Source organism: Sebastes fasciatus, chromosome 13 (assembly GCF_043250625.1).
Source record: "Sebastes fasciatus isolate fSebFas1 chromosome 13, fSebFas1.pri, whole genome shotgun sequence".
NCBI lineage: Eukaryota > Metazoa > Chordata > Actinopteri > Perciformes > Sebastidae > Sebastes > Sebastes fasciatus.
Genome location: NC_133807.1, coordinates 7,012,742 through 7,027,448, shown reverse-complemented (window position 1 = coordinate 7,027,448; position 14,707 = coordinate 7,012,742). Strand labels below are relative to the sequence as shown.

Sequence of the window (14,707 nt, the reverse complement as noted above, 5' to 3'; positions counted from 1 at the left end):
CCGGCCGCAGAAAAATGTAATTATTGCGGGTGAGCTGCACTTCGCCGTTGCCTGGTGTGAATTCGGCGTAACTGAAATCTAAACAAATTCCTGTATTCAAAGTGGCCATACTTGAATGCGGTCTAGAGAAGGGCACTTTAGCTCTGGGCTCATTGATGTGTGTTGAATGTAAATGGCCTGAATTTCTGGAGTCTGTCACCGCAGCTTTAAGCGTTCGCCAGTTGTGAACTTTTTTTACAAAAGAACGGCGCCTCTTTTACGACTACTGAGAAAACTGTTCACGCAGCGTTCACGTCATATAGGATGGACGGATGGAAAGATGTCGAAGCTTTCAGAAAAAGCCGTAACTACGACTTTGACTAATAGTCAAACCCAGGAATGTCAGAGTGCTGTACAGTTATTCCTGCTCAGTGCACAGCCAAGCGACCATCCTCACTTCGTGGTTGTACAGTGTATAAACCCTCTGCCTGTTTTCTTTTTTGCGCTCCTGTTCCCTCGCCCCCTTCTTCGCCTGTGTGTGTGTGTGTTTTCCTGGATGTTTATTCTTCAATGTGGGTGATTTTAACGCTATTCTCAGATCATGTTTCTCTGAGTGTGTGTGTGTGTGTGTGTGTGTGCATGTGTATTAAGTTCATTGTTCCTGTCGGTGGCTGCTGCTCCCTCCTCTCTTTGTTCTGGATGTGACTGTACTAACGGCTGATTGGTGGAGCACCACCACCTCAGTCTGCACTAATTTCTGCCTGTTGCACTGGGACCAGTAGAGAAGCCCCCCTCCCCTCCTCCAAAATGGACCAACACATGCACTGGATCCTCTCTTTATCTATCTCTCTCTCAGGGCAGGCCTGTGACGCTAGTAGACTCGCCGGCCTCGCCCTCTCGCAGCAAAAATCATTGATTCGTTTTTTTTAACGGGCTCGCGTCTGTTTTTCTCAGAAGCCATAGCCATCACTCGGGGATCGGTGTGAGGCTTTTTGGTGCATGTGGTGATACTCATCCTTTTGTTCAACCTCCCCGACTCTCACCACGCTTTACTCAAAGGGCTGCCTCCCCCCTTCCTCCTCCTCCTCTTCCTCCCTGTTCTGTCTGCTTCTCCACAGTGGGATTGGTGAAGACCCTCTTAACTCATATCACTGACTTTGCTGCCACTTTCCCTCCTCCTCCAGAGAATCATTGCCCCAGTCACATGGATGGTCATACATGCAGGAAACTCGCATAACTCAATCAGCACGCCTGCACTTTGTCTTTCCAGCCACGCTCTTTCTCTCTTCTCTGAGGTTGTTTTTGTCTCGTTATCAGCTTTAAGTTTCGCTTGCTGCTGCTGTGTGTGTTAAAGCTCATGGACCGTCTGCAGTGATTTAAGTGTTTGTGTATCTGCTCATCAGTAACATAAAGCCAAGACTCTTTTTGTCCTGTGTGTGTGTGTGTTTTGGGCCCTCTCCCTGCAGTTACCTGTGCTTTTTACAGCTTTACTTTCTCCTTTTTGATCAACACAAAAGCAGATATTTTGTCTGTATTTCATATGTATATTTGGTCACCAGTCAACCAGGCCCTGCTTGCGTTTTTTTCTTCTCTCCAACCGACCTGCCACCAGACCAAACATCTCACTGGGTAACCATGGGAACGAACCAAGAGGACCACATTTTTTGCAAATCCTCCTGACACACTCACACACACACTTCCTCTCTCTTTCTGAGGAGTGCATCTGTGTGTTTGTGAAAAGTTGCACTTAAACACACCATATACATTCACACAGTATCGACGAGTCTAAAGGCCTGTCCGTCGCGAGGCCTGTTTCCGGATATTGTTGTTTTTAAATGGCTGTTCTTATTATTGCTATTGTTGTTATATTGGTGAGTTGTTGTATTTTCTTTTTTCTTTTTTTTTTTTTTTACATAAAAAGGGAGTTAAAGTTGTATCATTTTTTTTAATAATTGGGATGTTTTTATTTGTATTTTTTTCTTCCTTATTTCTCTTATGGGCGTGATTATTATTATTGGCAGTGTTTTCAATCTTTCTGAAACCTTTTTTTCTCTGATTTTTTCCCCTTTCAGATCTTATAAGGAATTATTTTAAAAGAAGATATACGTAGATTGTCAAAGAGATGCGAGTTATTGAGGGTTATAGTCTGTATATTCTATGGGTATTATGAATTAAACGATTAACAAAGAAACAGAATTATATACATATAATTAAATAAAATTTCCTGATACTGTTAAAGATGTTTGTGAATGCTTTTTTTTGTTTGTTTTGTGGTCTTTTTTTTTTTCCTTCTGTGGTATATTCAGCCCCTTTTACAATCTGTCATTGAACTCCAGAGGCAGGTTTCACAAAGGACGACTTTGACTATGGCTTAGATCTAATATAGTCCAACTTCAGGTATGACAAAACAACCACACAGTGTCACAAAACCACCACAAGGTGACACAAAACAACTAAAGAGAGAGGTCGTTTTGCTCCACAAACAAATGCAAAACAACGAGATGCAAAACGACAGACACGTGTCTAAATGTGAGTCTTGACATGTTTTTTGCCGCATTCAAAAGTTTCTAAACCCACTCCTCCAGCACCCAACTTAAAAAGTTGAACTTTTACAAAGAACTTTTACAGGGAAAGAAAATCAGCAAAGAGTGTAACAATAGAACAGATATCCAGTAAAGATCTCAGCACAGTGCAGATGTGTAGCACAGCTGTAGCTGTAGATGCTGTTGCTCCTTAAAGGGATAGTTCAGATGTTTTGGAGTGGGGTTGTATGAGGTACTTATCCATAGTCCGTGTATTACCTACAGTATGACGGTCGGCATGCCCCCAGTTTGGACAGGTATACAGTCTATGTTTCAAACAGGGAACTGAAGCCGTTATCTATGCTTTCACGAAAGCAACCAGACTCTATTGGAACACGGGGGTTGCTGGTCTACAGCTGCCTCGATCGGTTAGTTTGTTTGTGCTATTGGGTGACTTCGGTGAACACAAAGTAACTTAAATCATGCGAGGTAAAATAACAGTTTTTTTCAATGGAGTCTGGTGGCTTTGACAGCTTCCGTTCCCCATCGGAAATAGCTGTCTAACGGCAAGGTAAAGCGGAGAAAATATTCTAAACATAGCGTACACTTAAACTGATATTGATTTTTTTTTTGAGGTGTCAAAAATATGTTTTGCTGCCGGACCCGTCCACAGCAGTACATTGCTTTGCTTCTGTGCGGAAACTCCTGTCTGCTTCTCCAAACTGGGGGCGTACCGACCGTCATCTACTTTAGGTATCACACTGACTATGGATAAGTACCTCACTTCATACAACCCCACTTCAAAACACACAGACTATCCCTTTAATGTGGCTCAAATTAACACATCGGGCAGCTTGGTTTTACAAATGAAAACGACTGACGATGTCCTCACGTCCACCGTTACCGTTGTTCAGCAGGTGTCTCTGATTGTTACCATGGAAATGCTGTTCAGCAGGTGTTACCATGGAAACATGGCTCTTAGTTCTGAGCTGGGGTAGGCTGTCTAACTTTTTAGGCTTAAAATAAGTCTGTCTTTATTTTTGTGATACTGTATATGTTGCATCAGACTCATGTCAGAGCAGAACTAAAGACTGACCTCTAACACCACAGACCAGTCTGACATATGTCTGTGTAGTAAACTTTAAGCCTGAGAGTCGTGGGAATGGACATAATTATGTGGCGTCTCACCATGACAGCCAACTTGCTCTTCAAGCTGTGCAGCTTTCCCACCTTCCTATATAACATGTCTGAGCATGGCTTCCCCTTCCAACCATGACATTCCCACGTTCTTTGGCAATGATTGGAATGACGGCACCAACGTCTGCTTAAACCCCTATCTAATAAAACAGCAGGAAAACAGAAACGAAGGCAAACATGATCTGTCCGTCAAAATGAACAGGATTTGACTCATATATATATATATATACATATATATTCTGTGTCAAAAGGAGACGCCTGCAAAAGTGAGAAAATGCTGGAAAGTCACATTGCACTTTCACTGTGAACATTTCAGAGTGGGCCCGGCCTGTCGCACCATTGTTTGTCCAGCTTTACCATTGAACCTGAACAATACAGCCCTTCACTCTGCTGACTTTGTACTGTATGTATAGCGAGCATGATGCATGCCTCCACACATGTGTTTTCATATTTCTGGTTAGAGTTTAGTTTACATAACTCTGCGCACCACATCCCTTTTGTCAAATATACACACCTTTAATAGAAACCTGCTCCACTCCCAGTGAGGCCTTTTGTTTTGCACAAATTCAAATCAACTCATTAAATCTGGAGAGGTTAATAGATGCCATCAACTGCTTATTTATCATGTCATGATAAAGATCACCAATCTCTCACACCAAGCAGAATAAAACAAGTCCTATAGGTATGTATATGTGTTGGCAGAGGTGCCCATGTGTGACACACATAAAGCCACCAATAGCTGAACAAAAGCAGTGTAAAGAGAGTGAAATAGTGTTGCCACAGGCAGGGGAGCGTTCAGAGCGGAGAGGTGAGCTCTTGGTTAAGAGCTGGTGCTTCATTAACTCATTTTGACGGCTTCGAAGGTTTCAAGATTGAGCAAGAAGGAGACTTTCTTTGGTCCTACCAGTCTGTCCAGTTTTGTCTTATCTTCTAAGAAAGACAGAGAGCAGGTTGTTTCCAGTGAAGCTTTTGGATCTGTTCAAACAAAAGGGGTATTGTTGTAGACCTTAATTATCTTTTGCTGAAGGACACTCTGTTTTGTTTGATCTCTGTTTGCTGGAGGATTACCTCTATATGTGAGATCGTGCAGAGACTCAGTCAGGAGCTCAGTGGATGTATTTGCGGGGAAGAATGAGCAGTTTTCTGTACTTCCTCTTCCCGGTGCTGGGTGGATACACCCTCACCTCGGTGTACCTGCTGAAGAACCCCCACATTCTCCACAGGAAGAAACGCACGGCTTTTTACAGCACGCACATCTCACACAGAGGAGGTAAGAGGATGACAGTTAGGTGCAGTCCAAACAAACTGACTGGAAAGTGGCTAAGGAGATAGATGGAGGGATGTGTTTTTGTTTCTGCATTTTATAGGCTGATTTTATTCACCTGTTGCACCCTGTAGGTTAAATAATCTACACAAAAGCTCCCCTATAGTCTGTGTCTTTGCACAAATGTTTGATGAGGAGGTGAGGTTGAAAAATAATTCAATCAAAACTAACTTTACAATCAAATCTAATTTTATTTTAAGGCGTATTGTTCTCAATATTGTCATTAAGCAAACTGCAGCAAATAGCAAAGAAATTAAGATAAATCCACAAACTCTACACTAACTTCATCATGTGCTGCAACGATTTTTTTTTTTAACACTAGGCAACTCAGTTGTTTATTTATTTATTTTTAATTTAATTCATTATTTATTTTTAAGTTTATTTATTTTAAAAGATTTTATTTTAATTATTATTTATTTGTATGTTTATTCATTTATTTTTAATAATTATTTTTTATTATCATTTAATTTTTTTTATTTTTTTTATTTTTTTGTTTCGGTTGTCTTATCAGATGTTTTACTATTCACGGTGTCCTCCTCACCTACAGTATAGACAGCAATGCAATATTCTGAGAAAGGGGTTAGCTGCAAAGTGTGCTTTTATTCTGTATTTTTGGGGCTGGTGTACTTCTCTGCTAACTCCTCTGTTTGTCTCCAGGATGTGGAGAGAGGATAGAGGGCACCATGGAGGCGTTCACAAAGTGAGTACCAAACTCAAGAGTTGAGCTGCTGCTGCTCTCAGAAAACTGACTTTTCAGAAAGCCACCATCCAATTTACTCTGATTCCATCTTTTCTCTCTAATAAGGCAGAAACTGGGTGATTATCCAGCCTCATAAAATGTCTTACAGTATATACAATAAAAGAGGGATCAGGTCAGGGAATTTACATTTGGCATCTTTCCACTTACGAGCCTTGGATGCTGTCTAATAAACTGAGAGTGTAGGTTTAACAACATATTATATGGAAATTCATCTACAAAAATATACTTTTACTGCTAAAATGTGAATCCTAGTATTGCAGATATTCGGATCTGCTGTCTGTTTTATCTGTATATTGTTATCTGCCTAGGGACTAAGGATGGAAATTAGCATTCTTGCTAACTCCTGCATGTTAATGTTATACTGATGTTCATTAACATGCTCTGTCCCTATCAAATAAATCAATAAATCAAATGAAATCTCAAAGATGCTGGATGTCAGGGCTGCCTAAAGATGCATTCAATGATGTACCGTACAAAATGAGTGCTGTATTAATTGTTTATGATTGTTTTAGATATTTTAGTTTCCTGTACGTGTCGCATTTTAAGAGATGCATGTCTCAGAGTTAAGAGAGCTGGAAGAACAGACGTGAACAAAAGTTCTCTCACTTTAAAAGTAACAAATGTATTCTCATTGTTTCCCCTCCACCTGTACCTCTTATCTCCAGTGCGGTGGAGCAGGGCACCCAGATGCTGGAGATGGACTGTCACATGACGCGTGACGGACATGTGGTGGTGTCACATGACTTGAATCTGCTGAGGCAGACGGGCCTCAACGTCAACACCTCCGAGCTCGATCTAAAGGTGGGCGGACAGGATCCTACAGGTTAGGAGAAAGGTCAAAAGGTCATGCTGAGACAGAAGCTCCAGCCAAACAGGAACAGGAAGGGGTTCGTTGCACAAAACAAGAGGATGAGATTCTCATTCTAGGCTGAAACGTGTCAAATAAATATGTTTCAAGTTAGTCATCTGCTCTAGTTTAACTGCAATGTGCGAAATAGCTGCATGCAAAGCCAAATACTCACTTTAAACTTACCCACGATGCCTTGGAGTCACGTCAGCAGGATTTCTAAACCAGCGAGTTACTGCACGAGGTAAAAACTGGAACTGCATCTTTTACTTCAGTGTGTGTCATTAAAGCTGCTGCGAGCTACAGGCCCCTGAACTGATGTTATAAACACACGTCTGTCATGTGTTGAACTGATTAAAACACACAAAAACCTGTTACAGACCGCCATTAACCCAAGTCAACAATAATAACGGACGCAGAGGGTTGTGTGTGCTGAAGAGAGACACATTTAAATCATTTACATTCACAGTAATCTGCATAAAGGTTATGCTGTTTATGTATGTTCCTCTGATAAGAGTAAATGTTCACTTAAGTATTGGATTACCTTCAAGTGGATGTTTGACTTTGCATCCAGCAAGATGGATGTACATTTTTTCATGGTAATCACAAGCAATATCATAATAATATAACTTGTATGTCACCATACATCTGCTTACATCAACTCTTTCAGGATTTGCCTCTGTATAAAGAGAGACTGGAGGTGACATTTTATACAGGTGAGTTCCTCCCCTCATTCTCTAATTCTCAATCATTAACAAAAAGACATTCAGTGAAGAAGTAGGTCAGCAGGCGTGTGTGTGCTTGAAAGATTGTGTGTGTGAAACTTAGCTTTCGCCCCCTCCCTCTTCCTCCAGGTCGCTGCAGCAGCGGTGCAGACAGGAAGTTCGCCCTGCTGGAGGACGTGTTCAGGAAGTTCCCTGAGATGCCTGTCAGCGTTGAAATCAAAGAGAACAACAAGGCGCTGATAGGAAAGGTACATTACACCTAAACAACATACACCTACAATTTACCAGAGGGCCGGCTCTAGTCCTTTTGATGCCCTAGGTGAAATTCAGATTTGGAGGCCCCCCCAAATTTTTATTTGCATAAATAACTGTATTTATTATGATATAAATAAACAATTGATCCCTGATATTGTTGGCTTAATAGTGTTCAGTCAGTCACTTTTATTAACAAATAAGTGCGACCAGGCAGATGAAAAAGTGTGAGAAAGAGAGTTACAGGGGTGAAAAGTGTATTTCTTTTTTTATTAATTTATTTGTTCATTTGTTACGACAATGCAGAATATGGGGAAGGTGCTCACCGGCATTTAAAAAATATATATATTATTTTAGGTGGCGCCCCAGGTGACCGCTTATATGGCCTATATCTTAAGCAGGCCCTGCCAATGATATTAAACAGTCTCCAAAATATGACACAGTGTTCATGCTTTTACGATGCTTAGCAGCTATCCAGTCATCATCATCCCTGATGATGACATTTAAAGAGGACCTATCATACTCATTTTCAGGTGCATACTTTATTGTATTTGGGGTTTCTACTAGAACATGTTTACCTGCTTTAATGTTCAAAAAACACTTTACTTTTCTCATACCGGTTGTGCTGTAACACCTCTTTTCACCCTATGTCTGAAATGACCCCTCCCCCCTTTTTTTGTTGAAGAGCCCAGTCTGCTCTGATTGACAGGCCCACTCTGTTGTGATTGGTCAACCGAACCAAACTCTTGGACTCCGCTCCAGCTCCGCTCTAACTAGCTTTGTTTGAGGGCGTGTCAAACTAGCCGCTAGGCAGGTATTATGCACCTGTGTTACTTGGTGACATCACCACGTTATGGAGGAAAACACTAACTCCCTTAGGCGTGGACTTTGGGCTTTGTAACTTTGCAGACCTTTTACATGCACAATAAACGGTATAACACAAAAGAGAAAAAAAGCACAAAAGCTTAATAGGTCCTCTTTAAATTACAGCCATTGTTTGTCTTTACCTGCACTTTTGCCTATTTTCATGAGCAATGTGCCTACACCTTAGACTTCATGTTGCCTTAAAACTCCAACATATAAAAGTTGTCTCGTTTGAAGTCAGTACATCCTGCCAATGAGCTTTTTTTTTTTTACTTAAAAATGTAGGCTGATACACCTTCATATCTCATTATCCCTTCACCACTTTCACATCTTATCTCTGACCATGTCATGTCTGTGTTTAGGTGTCTGACTTGGTTAGAAGCTACAACAGGGAGGAGATCACCAACTGGGCCTCTGTTGACTCTGGGATCATGAAGGAGTGCCGCAGAACGGTACATACACCACTTGGGGGAGACAAAGCTACTTGTGCAGCATTTTACTATCAATATCACATGTTTGCCTCTTATAATATTGTGATTGCTTGATTTAAAGAGTCTCTGCATCAGTTTTGACACCCAGCCTGTCTCTCTGTTTCCTCGCAGAACGCCTCCATGCCGTACAGTTTCTCCATGAACCGAGGTGTGCTGCTTCTGCTTCTCTTCTACACCGGCCTGCTGCCCTTTGTGCCACTGGGAGAAAGTTTACTGCAGTTCTACCTGCCGCGCGTCATGAACAGGTGTGGCTGTAGGAGTGTGTGTCTCTGCATGTCGAGTCCATGTGTGTGTTCATGCTTGTGTTATTACACAGCAGCTTTCTCACTCTCAGCTTGTCAGACTTGTCTTTCTGTCTATGCCCTGTGTTTTGTATATATCTTACAGCTGCATGCCACATGTCAATCTGAGTTTGTTAGAGACTTTGTCTGCAGGCCATCCTATGCATTCATCTGTTTCTTCTTCTCTATTTTTTTTTAGATAAATGTGTCACTGTACATAAAGTATAAGCTAAATCTATTGTTTCTTTCTGTTTGTGCTGAAGGACGTTCAGTCCTAAGATAGACATCCTGAAGAAAACGTGGGTCGTCTCTTTGTTGGAAAAGTGAGTGAAGTTTCCGCTGCAGTCTTTCTCACAACTGACTTTGTTTTGGTGTAGAAATCTAAAATGGTCATGAGGGAGTCATTACCAAACATGTCAGAGTAAAAAAACTTAAAGCACTACTGAGAACATTGCACTCACAGTACACGGGGTGATGTTTTTATGCAGAATTACAACATTTAGGGCTACAATAATGCAGTTTGTGTAGCAGCAAATTATGTTTTACTGCTGTTTGTGTAAAAACGGAATTATTCACATATTCATTTGTGCTGTCATTGCAGAGTAACAATGAGGAAGAGTCTTTTTAAACACCTCGCAGCTCGTGGAATTCAGGTATGAAACCACATACGTAAACGCACAGTTTACTATGTTTAACCATATGTTTGAACCGTAAAAATATAAAGAGTGTAGATAAGAATAGGAAACACAATTAGTAGAAAAGTAATTAAAAATCCTCCACAAGAGTGTCTTTACAGTGATACCCAATTTATGTAATTCCAAGACTGTTTATGGTCCCCAGTATGCAGAAGTATTCAAACACACCATTTTAGAATAGTTGAAAATAACACATTTACACTGTAAAATTGAAGATTAAAGATTTAATCATGGTGGATCCATCAGAAAAGATGGTTTTAATCCATGTTACACTTCAGTATTTCAGTCGAGACGAACAGTAACAGCCACACAGCCAGTCTGAGTGATTCGGATGCATCACCTCTGTCCTGATGTGAGTAATCTCTGCTCTCTGGGATGAGGTCACCCCCATCCTCAGGCCACGAGAGGTCACTGAGTTTGAGCATGAAAACAATAGAAGTCACATGCCGTAGAGCCTTGTCAGCTGCTGAGGGCCTCAACGCATTTGAACGCTGAGGTAAAGACTAAGAAAAGCTCTTCCCCTCATCATCCACATAAAAACAGAGTGATGAGATTTCCTCCAGAAGAGCGCCACGTTCCAAAAACATGGGCTTGTGTCAATATTAGAAAGGGGAATCACGGGGAAACTCTTAATACCCACGAATTAGTAATATGTAATACATTACTAGACAATCGTCTGCGATACATCATGATATATGCGTAATATATAAGCCTAAAATATGTATATTTTTCTCTAATAACAAGGAATCAGTCATATATTAATGGACAATGTGTAAAATAAATGCATCAATCCACCGTATATGTTAGTATAGGCATATTTCGAACACTGAAGAATATCACAATGCTCAATTATTTCTTCGCAAATCAATTATTTGTTTACACTGCAGTCTGAACAAGTGCTCCTTGATGCTGTGAGGTCTCACTTTATGCTGATATCTGCTTTATTTTGACACATCTGAGACAACAGTCCAAATTTAGGACAACAGGGTTTGTGTTTTATTGATGGTCAAGTCACATACTGCAGCTCAAAACTGCAGAAAGGATGACAGAGAAACAGGACACTGTCTGATCGGCTTTACTCCCTGTTCGTTTGAGAAGGTGTTAAAACTTTTAGTATATTTTTTCAGCTGTTTGGTCTCCAGGACCCCGAACAGATCATCACGTTTGACTGATATATATCTGTAATTACAGGTGCATTTGTTCGTGTGCAATAAAGATGAAGACATAAAGGCTGCATTTGAAGTCGGGGCCACAGGCGTGATGAGTGACTACCCGGCTCTTCTGTCAAGCTACCTCTGCAGAAACAGAAGTCAGGATTGACCCCACACACACACACCCTGAACACATCATGACATCAATTAATAGCTCAGAAAAAGCAGCTTTCTGATGAATGAGGATTGTGTAAAGAGAAGAAAAGACAAATACAAGGAAATACAAGAAGTGTGAGACCCATTTCTTCCACCGTGACAAGATTAGTCAAGGAGTTGTTGGTCTATTAAACACCACGCAGTGTAAACAAAACTATTATTCAGCACTTTAAGCTCAATCCTTTATTTGCTGTTGATAGAATTATCTGTGGTCGGGTCATTTTCACGGCCTCCACCCACAGTCTGTCTGACACAGACCGGCGTTTAAAGGTTCTCTATTTGATATCCAGAGCATTAATATAGCATCAAACAACTACTTGCTATGTAAAGGTATAGAGGAGTAATGTCTACCTGAGCAGAGAATGAAGTCGCCCTCCCGCTGTGAGTGTTGTAATCAGAGCTTCTCTGTGCTTTGTTGACATCGCCGGGCCGGCCAAGGTGCTTGTAGTGCATGTGAGCGTGCCCCACTGGCTAGCTCACGGCCGTGCTCTGCTCTGCTCTGCGCTGCGCTCATACTTCATCCAGAGCGGAAGCTTAGCGACCACCCTCTGGTTCCCCACCAGTAGCTCTGTCAGCACTGTTGCCGTTGTTTTCCCATTTAGCACCGTTAGCTGCATGTTGAGAGCTGTGCAGAGGCAATATAAATGCTCTGAATTTCGAAATTTAGCACCTTTAAAGGTCCAGTGTGTAACATTTAAGGGGATCAATTAGCAGAAATAGAAAATAGTATTAATAAATATGCTTTCATTAGTGTATAACCACCTGGAAATAAGAATCGTTGTGTTTTCATTAGCTTAGAATGAGCGCTTCATATCTACATAGGGAGCGGGTCCTCTTCACGGAGTCCACCATGTTGCTCCACCATGTTTCTACAGTAGCCCAGAACAGACAAACCAAACTGTGGCTCTAGATTGAGACTTTTGCATTTTCACGTTACCTGAAGGCCACTGGAGTTCTCCAACATGTTTGTGAAACTGCAGTAACGAGAGCCGCAGAGTGCAAAACCGTGGTACCGTCAGCCACCGTCTGACTTCCATTGCTCCTAAAGTAGTGTTTTTATGGTAAGGATGGCCTCTGAGTGAGGCGAACGGCGTTACCACGGTTTTGCACTCAGCGGCTCACGTTACCGCAGTCTTGTAAAAGGAGGAGTGAGTAGAGGGTTACTCAGTTGGTTGCAATTTGCAACCATGACACTAGATGTCGCCAAATCCTACACACTGCACCTTTTTTCCCCCTTTATTAGCACACTAGGACATAGTACAAAAAGTTGACAAGACATAGGACAGACATATGTGTAACAAAATGATGTGAAAATAGACAATCATTATGTTTATGTTTATGCTAGTGGGAAAACTATAGGCATTGTGTATTAGGATGTGTTTCTGTGTGTGTGTGTGTGTGTGTGTGTGTGTGTGAAAGTGTGAAAGTGTGAAAGTGTGAAAGTGTGAAAATGTGTTGTGTATTCATATATGTGTAAGTGTGACCAGAGGAATGTGCAGGTATGTGTGTGGACTGAAGGAGTAGAGAGGTGAAAAAAACATTTGAAAAAAGAAGACAAAGTGGAGAAAAGGAAAATACATAAATATATATGTGCACATATACACTATAATATAATAAAAATGGAAACTTGGCTTAGTGGAGGGCCAGCATTGTCCACCACCCTTTTTCCTTTTCCTTGTATTTAGTTTTCTTATCTTTATCTTATCAGGCCTTGGGCCGCCTCCAGACCTTTAGGAGGGAGCTGGTACATTACCTAGCTTCTCACACTGGGCTAACTCCACACCCTCTGGGATGGAGTACAGTATGTGTTGGAGTTGGTTTACTAAGAAATAATAAAGGAAGTTTGGGTTTCTGTAGAGTTAAATTTGATCCACGTGTATTGTTATTCCAATAATATTTGGTGATGGTGGAGTGATGATAACGGTGGGTTGAACTGGAATCGTTGATAATAAATCATTTATTTTTAGAGTGTTGTCATTTTAACATAGCTTTTCTGCCCATAACCGATATTGGCATTATGTGTTGGAGATCATCATTTATTGTTTTAAGCAGTGGGGTAGACAAGTAGACATTGGGGACAGCCTGAGATGTGATGTGATCAGTTGCATTGTGGGATAGGTGGGCTGTAGTGGATTTGGTCGAGTTCATAGAATAATTAGAAATTTCTGTGATTCTCCATATAACCAAATTTCACAAATGTGGCAAATAGAAATTTATCTCATCAAAAGTGTTTTCTGCATCAAGGAACACTGTGGTGGTTTCTGTTTGCTGGAGAGATGGATCATGTATTAAACTGAACAGTCTGCATGTATTACTGGATGAGCAATTTAATAAAAAACATTTGATCTGAGTGGATTATTGAAGGAATCACCTTTCTAGTCTGTGACCCAAACATTTACTTAGGCTTCTTCTATTGTTGTCTCTGTGTTTGTGAGTGAAATGAGACGGTGGCTGGCTGGTGGAGTCGGGTCTTTGTTGGGTTTTAAAAGAAGGGAGATTTTGGTGGCATTCATGTTTGTTGGTAGTCCGGAGTTTTGTTTTATTTCCGTTGTCCGTTGGTGAAAAAGTGGTGCTAGGATGGTGCAGAAGTGTTTGTAGCTGGAGTGAATATTTAACCAGCTGGACCACGTCACCTGAGATCCCATTTCTCATGATAAGAGAACGTGACTTTGTTTTGACTGTGTCTGATGTTATTTTCTGACATCATTTGATTGATTTGAATAAGCTCTGGACTTTAGAATTAAATGATCTGGAATAATTCACTTATGCTTTTATATTCTTTTTTGTGGTATTAAGATGAAAAGAACACAAACGTGCTGGAAATGAAAAGAATAGGTACAGTTATTGGTACTACAGATATATCCATCTAGGAGAGCACAGTGTCATTAATAGTATCTAGGCTGTGTTGTGCATCTGTGTTTAATACTGGCACTCATCTACTATAAAGGCACATATAAACGGAGGGTTTACATGGGCAGTTAGCCTCACCTGTGTGTTTGCTTTCCCAGGCTACGGTCAAAGTCCGGCCACACCGCTGTGATAATAATCAACCAGTCTGTTGGTGAAACAAAGGCTGCATTTTTCTGACCTGCTTGGCCGTGCTTTGCAGTGTGACAAGTGAGTTAATGGAATATAAGTGGATCAGTGCAGACTGAGGTCTTTAGTACAGTAGATTCAAAGAGCAAAGTGACCCAGCTGAGAAATAAGGCTCTTATGATCTCAACCGGTCGAGGCAGATTGCCACCAACCCAGAGCCGGGTTCTACCCAAGGTTTCTACCCGTTAAAGGGGATCTCTTGTTGGGTCTCTAAATTATAGAGTACAGTCTAGACCGGCTCTATATGAAAAGCATCTTGAGATAACTTCTGTTATGATTAGATGCTATATAAAAATAAATTGAATAG

General features: G+C 41.0%; 1 protein-coding gene across 2 annotated transcripts; it reads left to right on the top strand.

Annotated features, from left to right (window-relative positions):
- The first annotated feature begins 4,577 nt into the window (after nucleotides 1–4,577).
- Nucleotides 4,578–13,654, top strand: gdpd3a (glycerophosphodiester phosphodiesterase domain containing 3a). Of its 2 annotated transcripts, XR_012596550.1 has the most exons (11): nucleotides 4,578–4,968; nucleotides 5,680–5,722; nucleotides 6,448–6,583; nucleotides 7,300–7,345; nucleotides 7,484–7,602; nucleotides 8,833–8,922; nucleotides 9,073–9,206; nucleotides 9,506–9,565; nucleotides 9,844–9,895; nucleotides 11,129–12,236; nucleotides 12,419–13,654. XR_012596550.1 is itself a non-coding variant. In XM_074655196.1 (10 exons), exons 1-10 carry the CDS (start codon nucleotides 4,812–4,814, stop codon nucleotides 11,255–11,257), a joined length of 966 nt encoding a protein of 321 aa, XP_074511297.1. In that variant the 5' UTR covers nucleotides 4,578–4,811; the 3' UTR covers nucleotides 11,258–13,654. The 2 variants fall into 2 exon arrangements, 1 of the variants encoding a protein (XP_074511297.1); XM_074655196.1 differs by having other exon boundaries at nucleotides 11,129–13,654.
- The last annotated feature ends 1,053 nt before the right edge of the window (nucleotides 13,655–14,707 follow it).

What these genes read in the sequence shown, in the direction of transcription:
- gdpd3a (XM_074655196.1), top strand. Translation starts at nt 4,812, where the DNA reads ATGTATTTGCGGGGAAGAATGAGCAGTTTTCTGTACTTCCTCTTCCCG. An exon ending in ACAAGGCGCTGATAGGAAAG is followed by an intron (nt 7,603 to 8,832) that starts GTACATTACACC and finishes GTCTGTGTTTAG; the next exon opens with GTGTCTGACTTGGTTAGAAG. An exon ending in TGAAGGAGTGCCGCAGAACG is followed by an intron (nt 8,923 to 9,072) that starts GTACATACACCA and finishes GTTTCCTCGCAG; the next exon opens with AACGCCTCCATGCCGTACAG.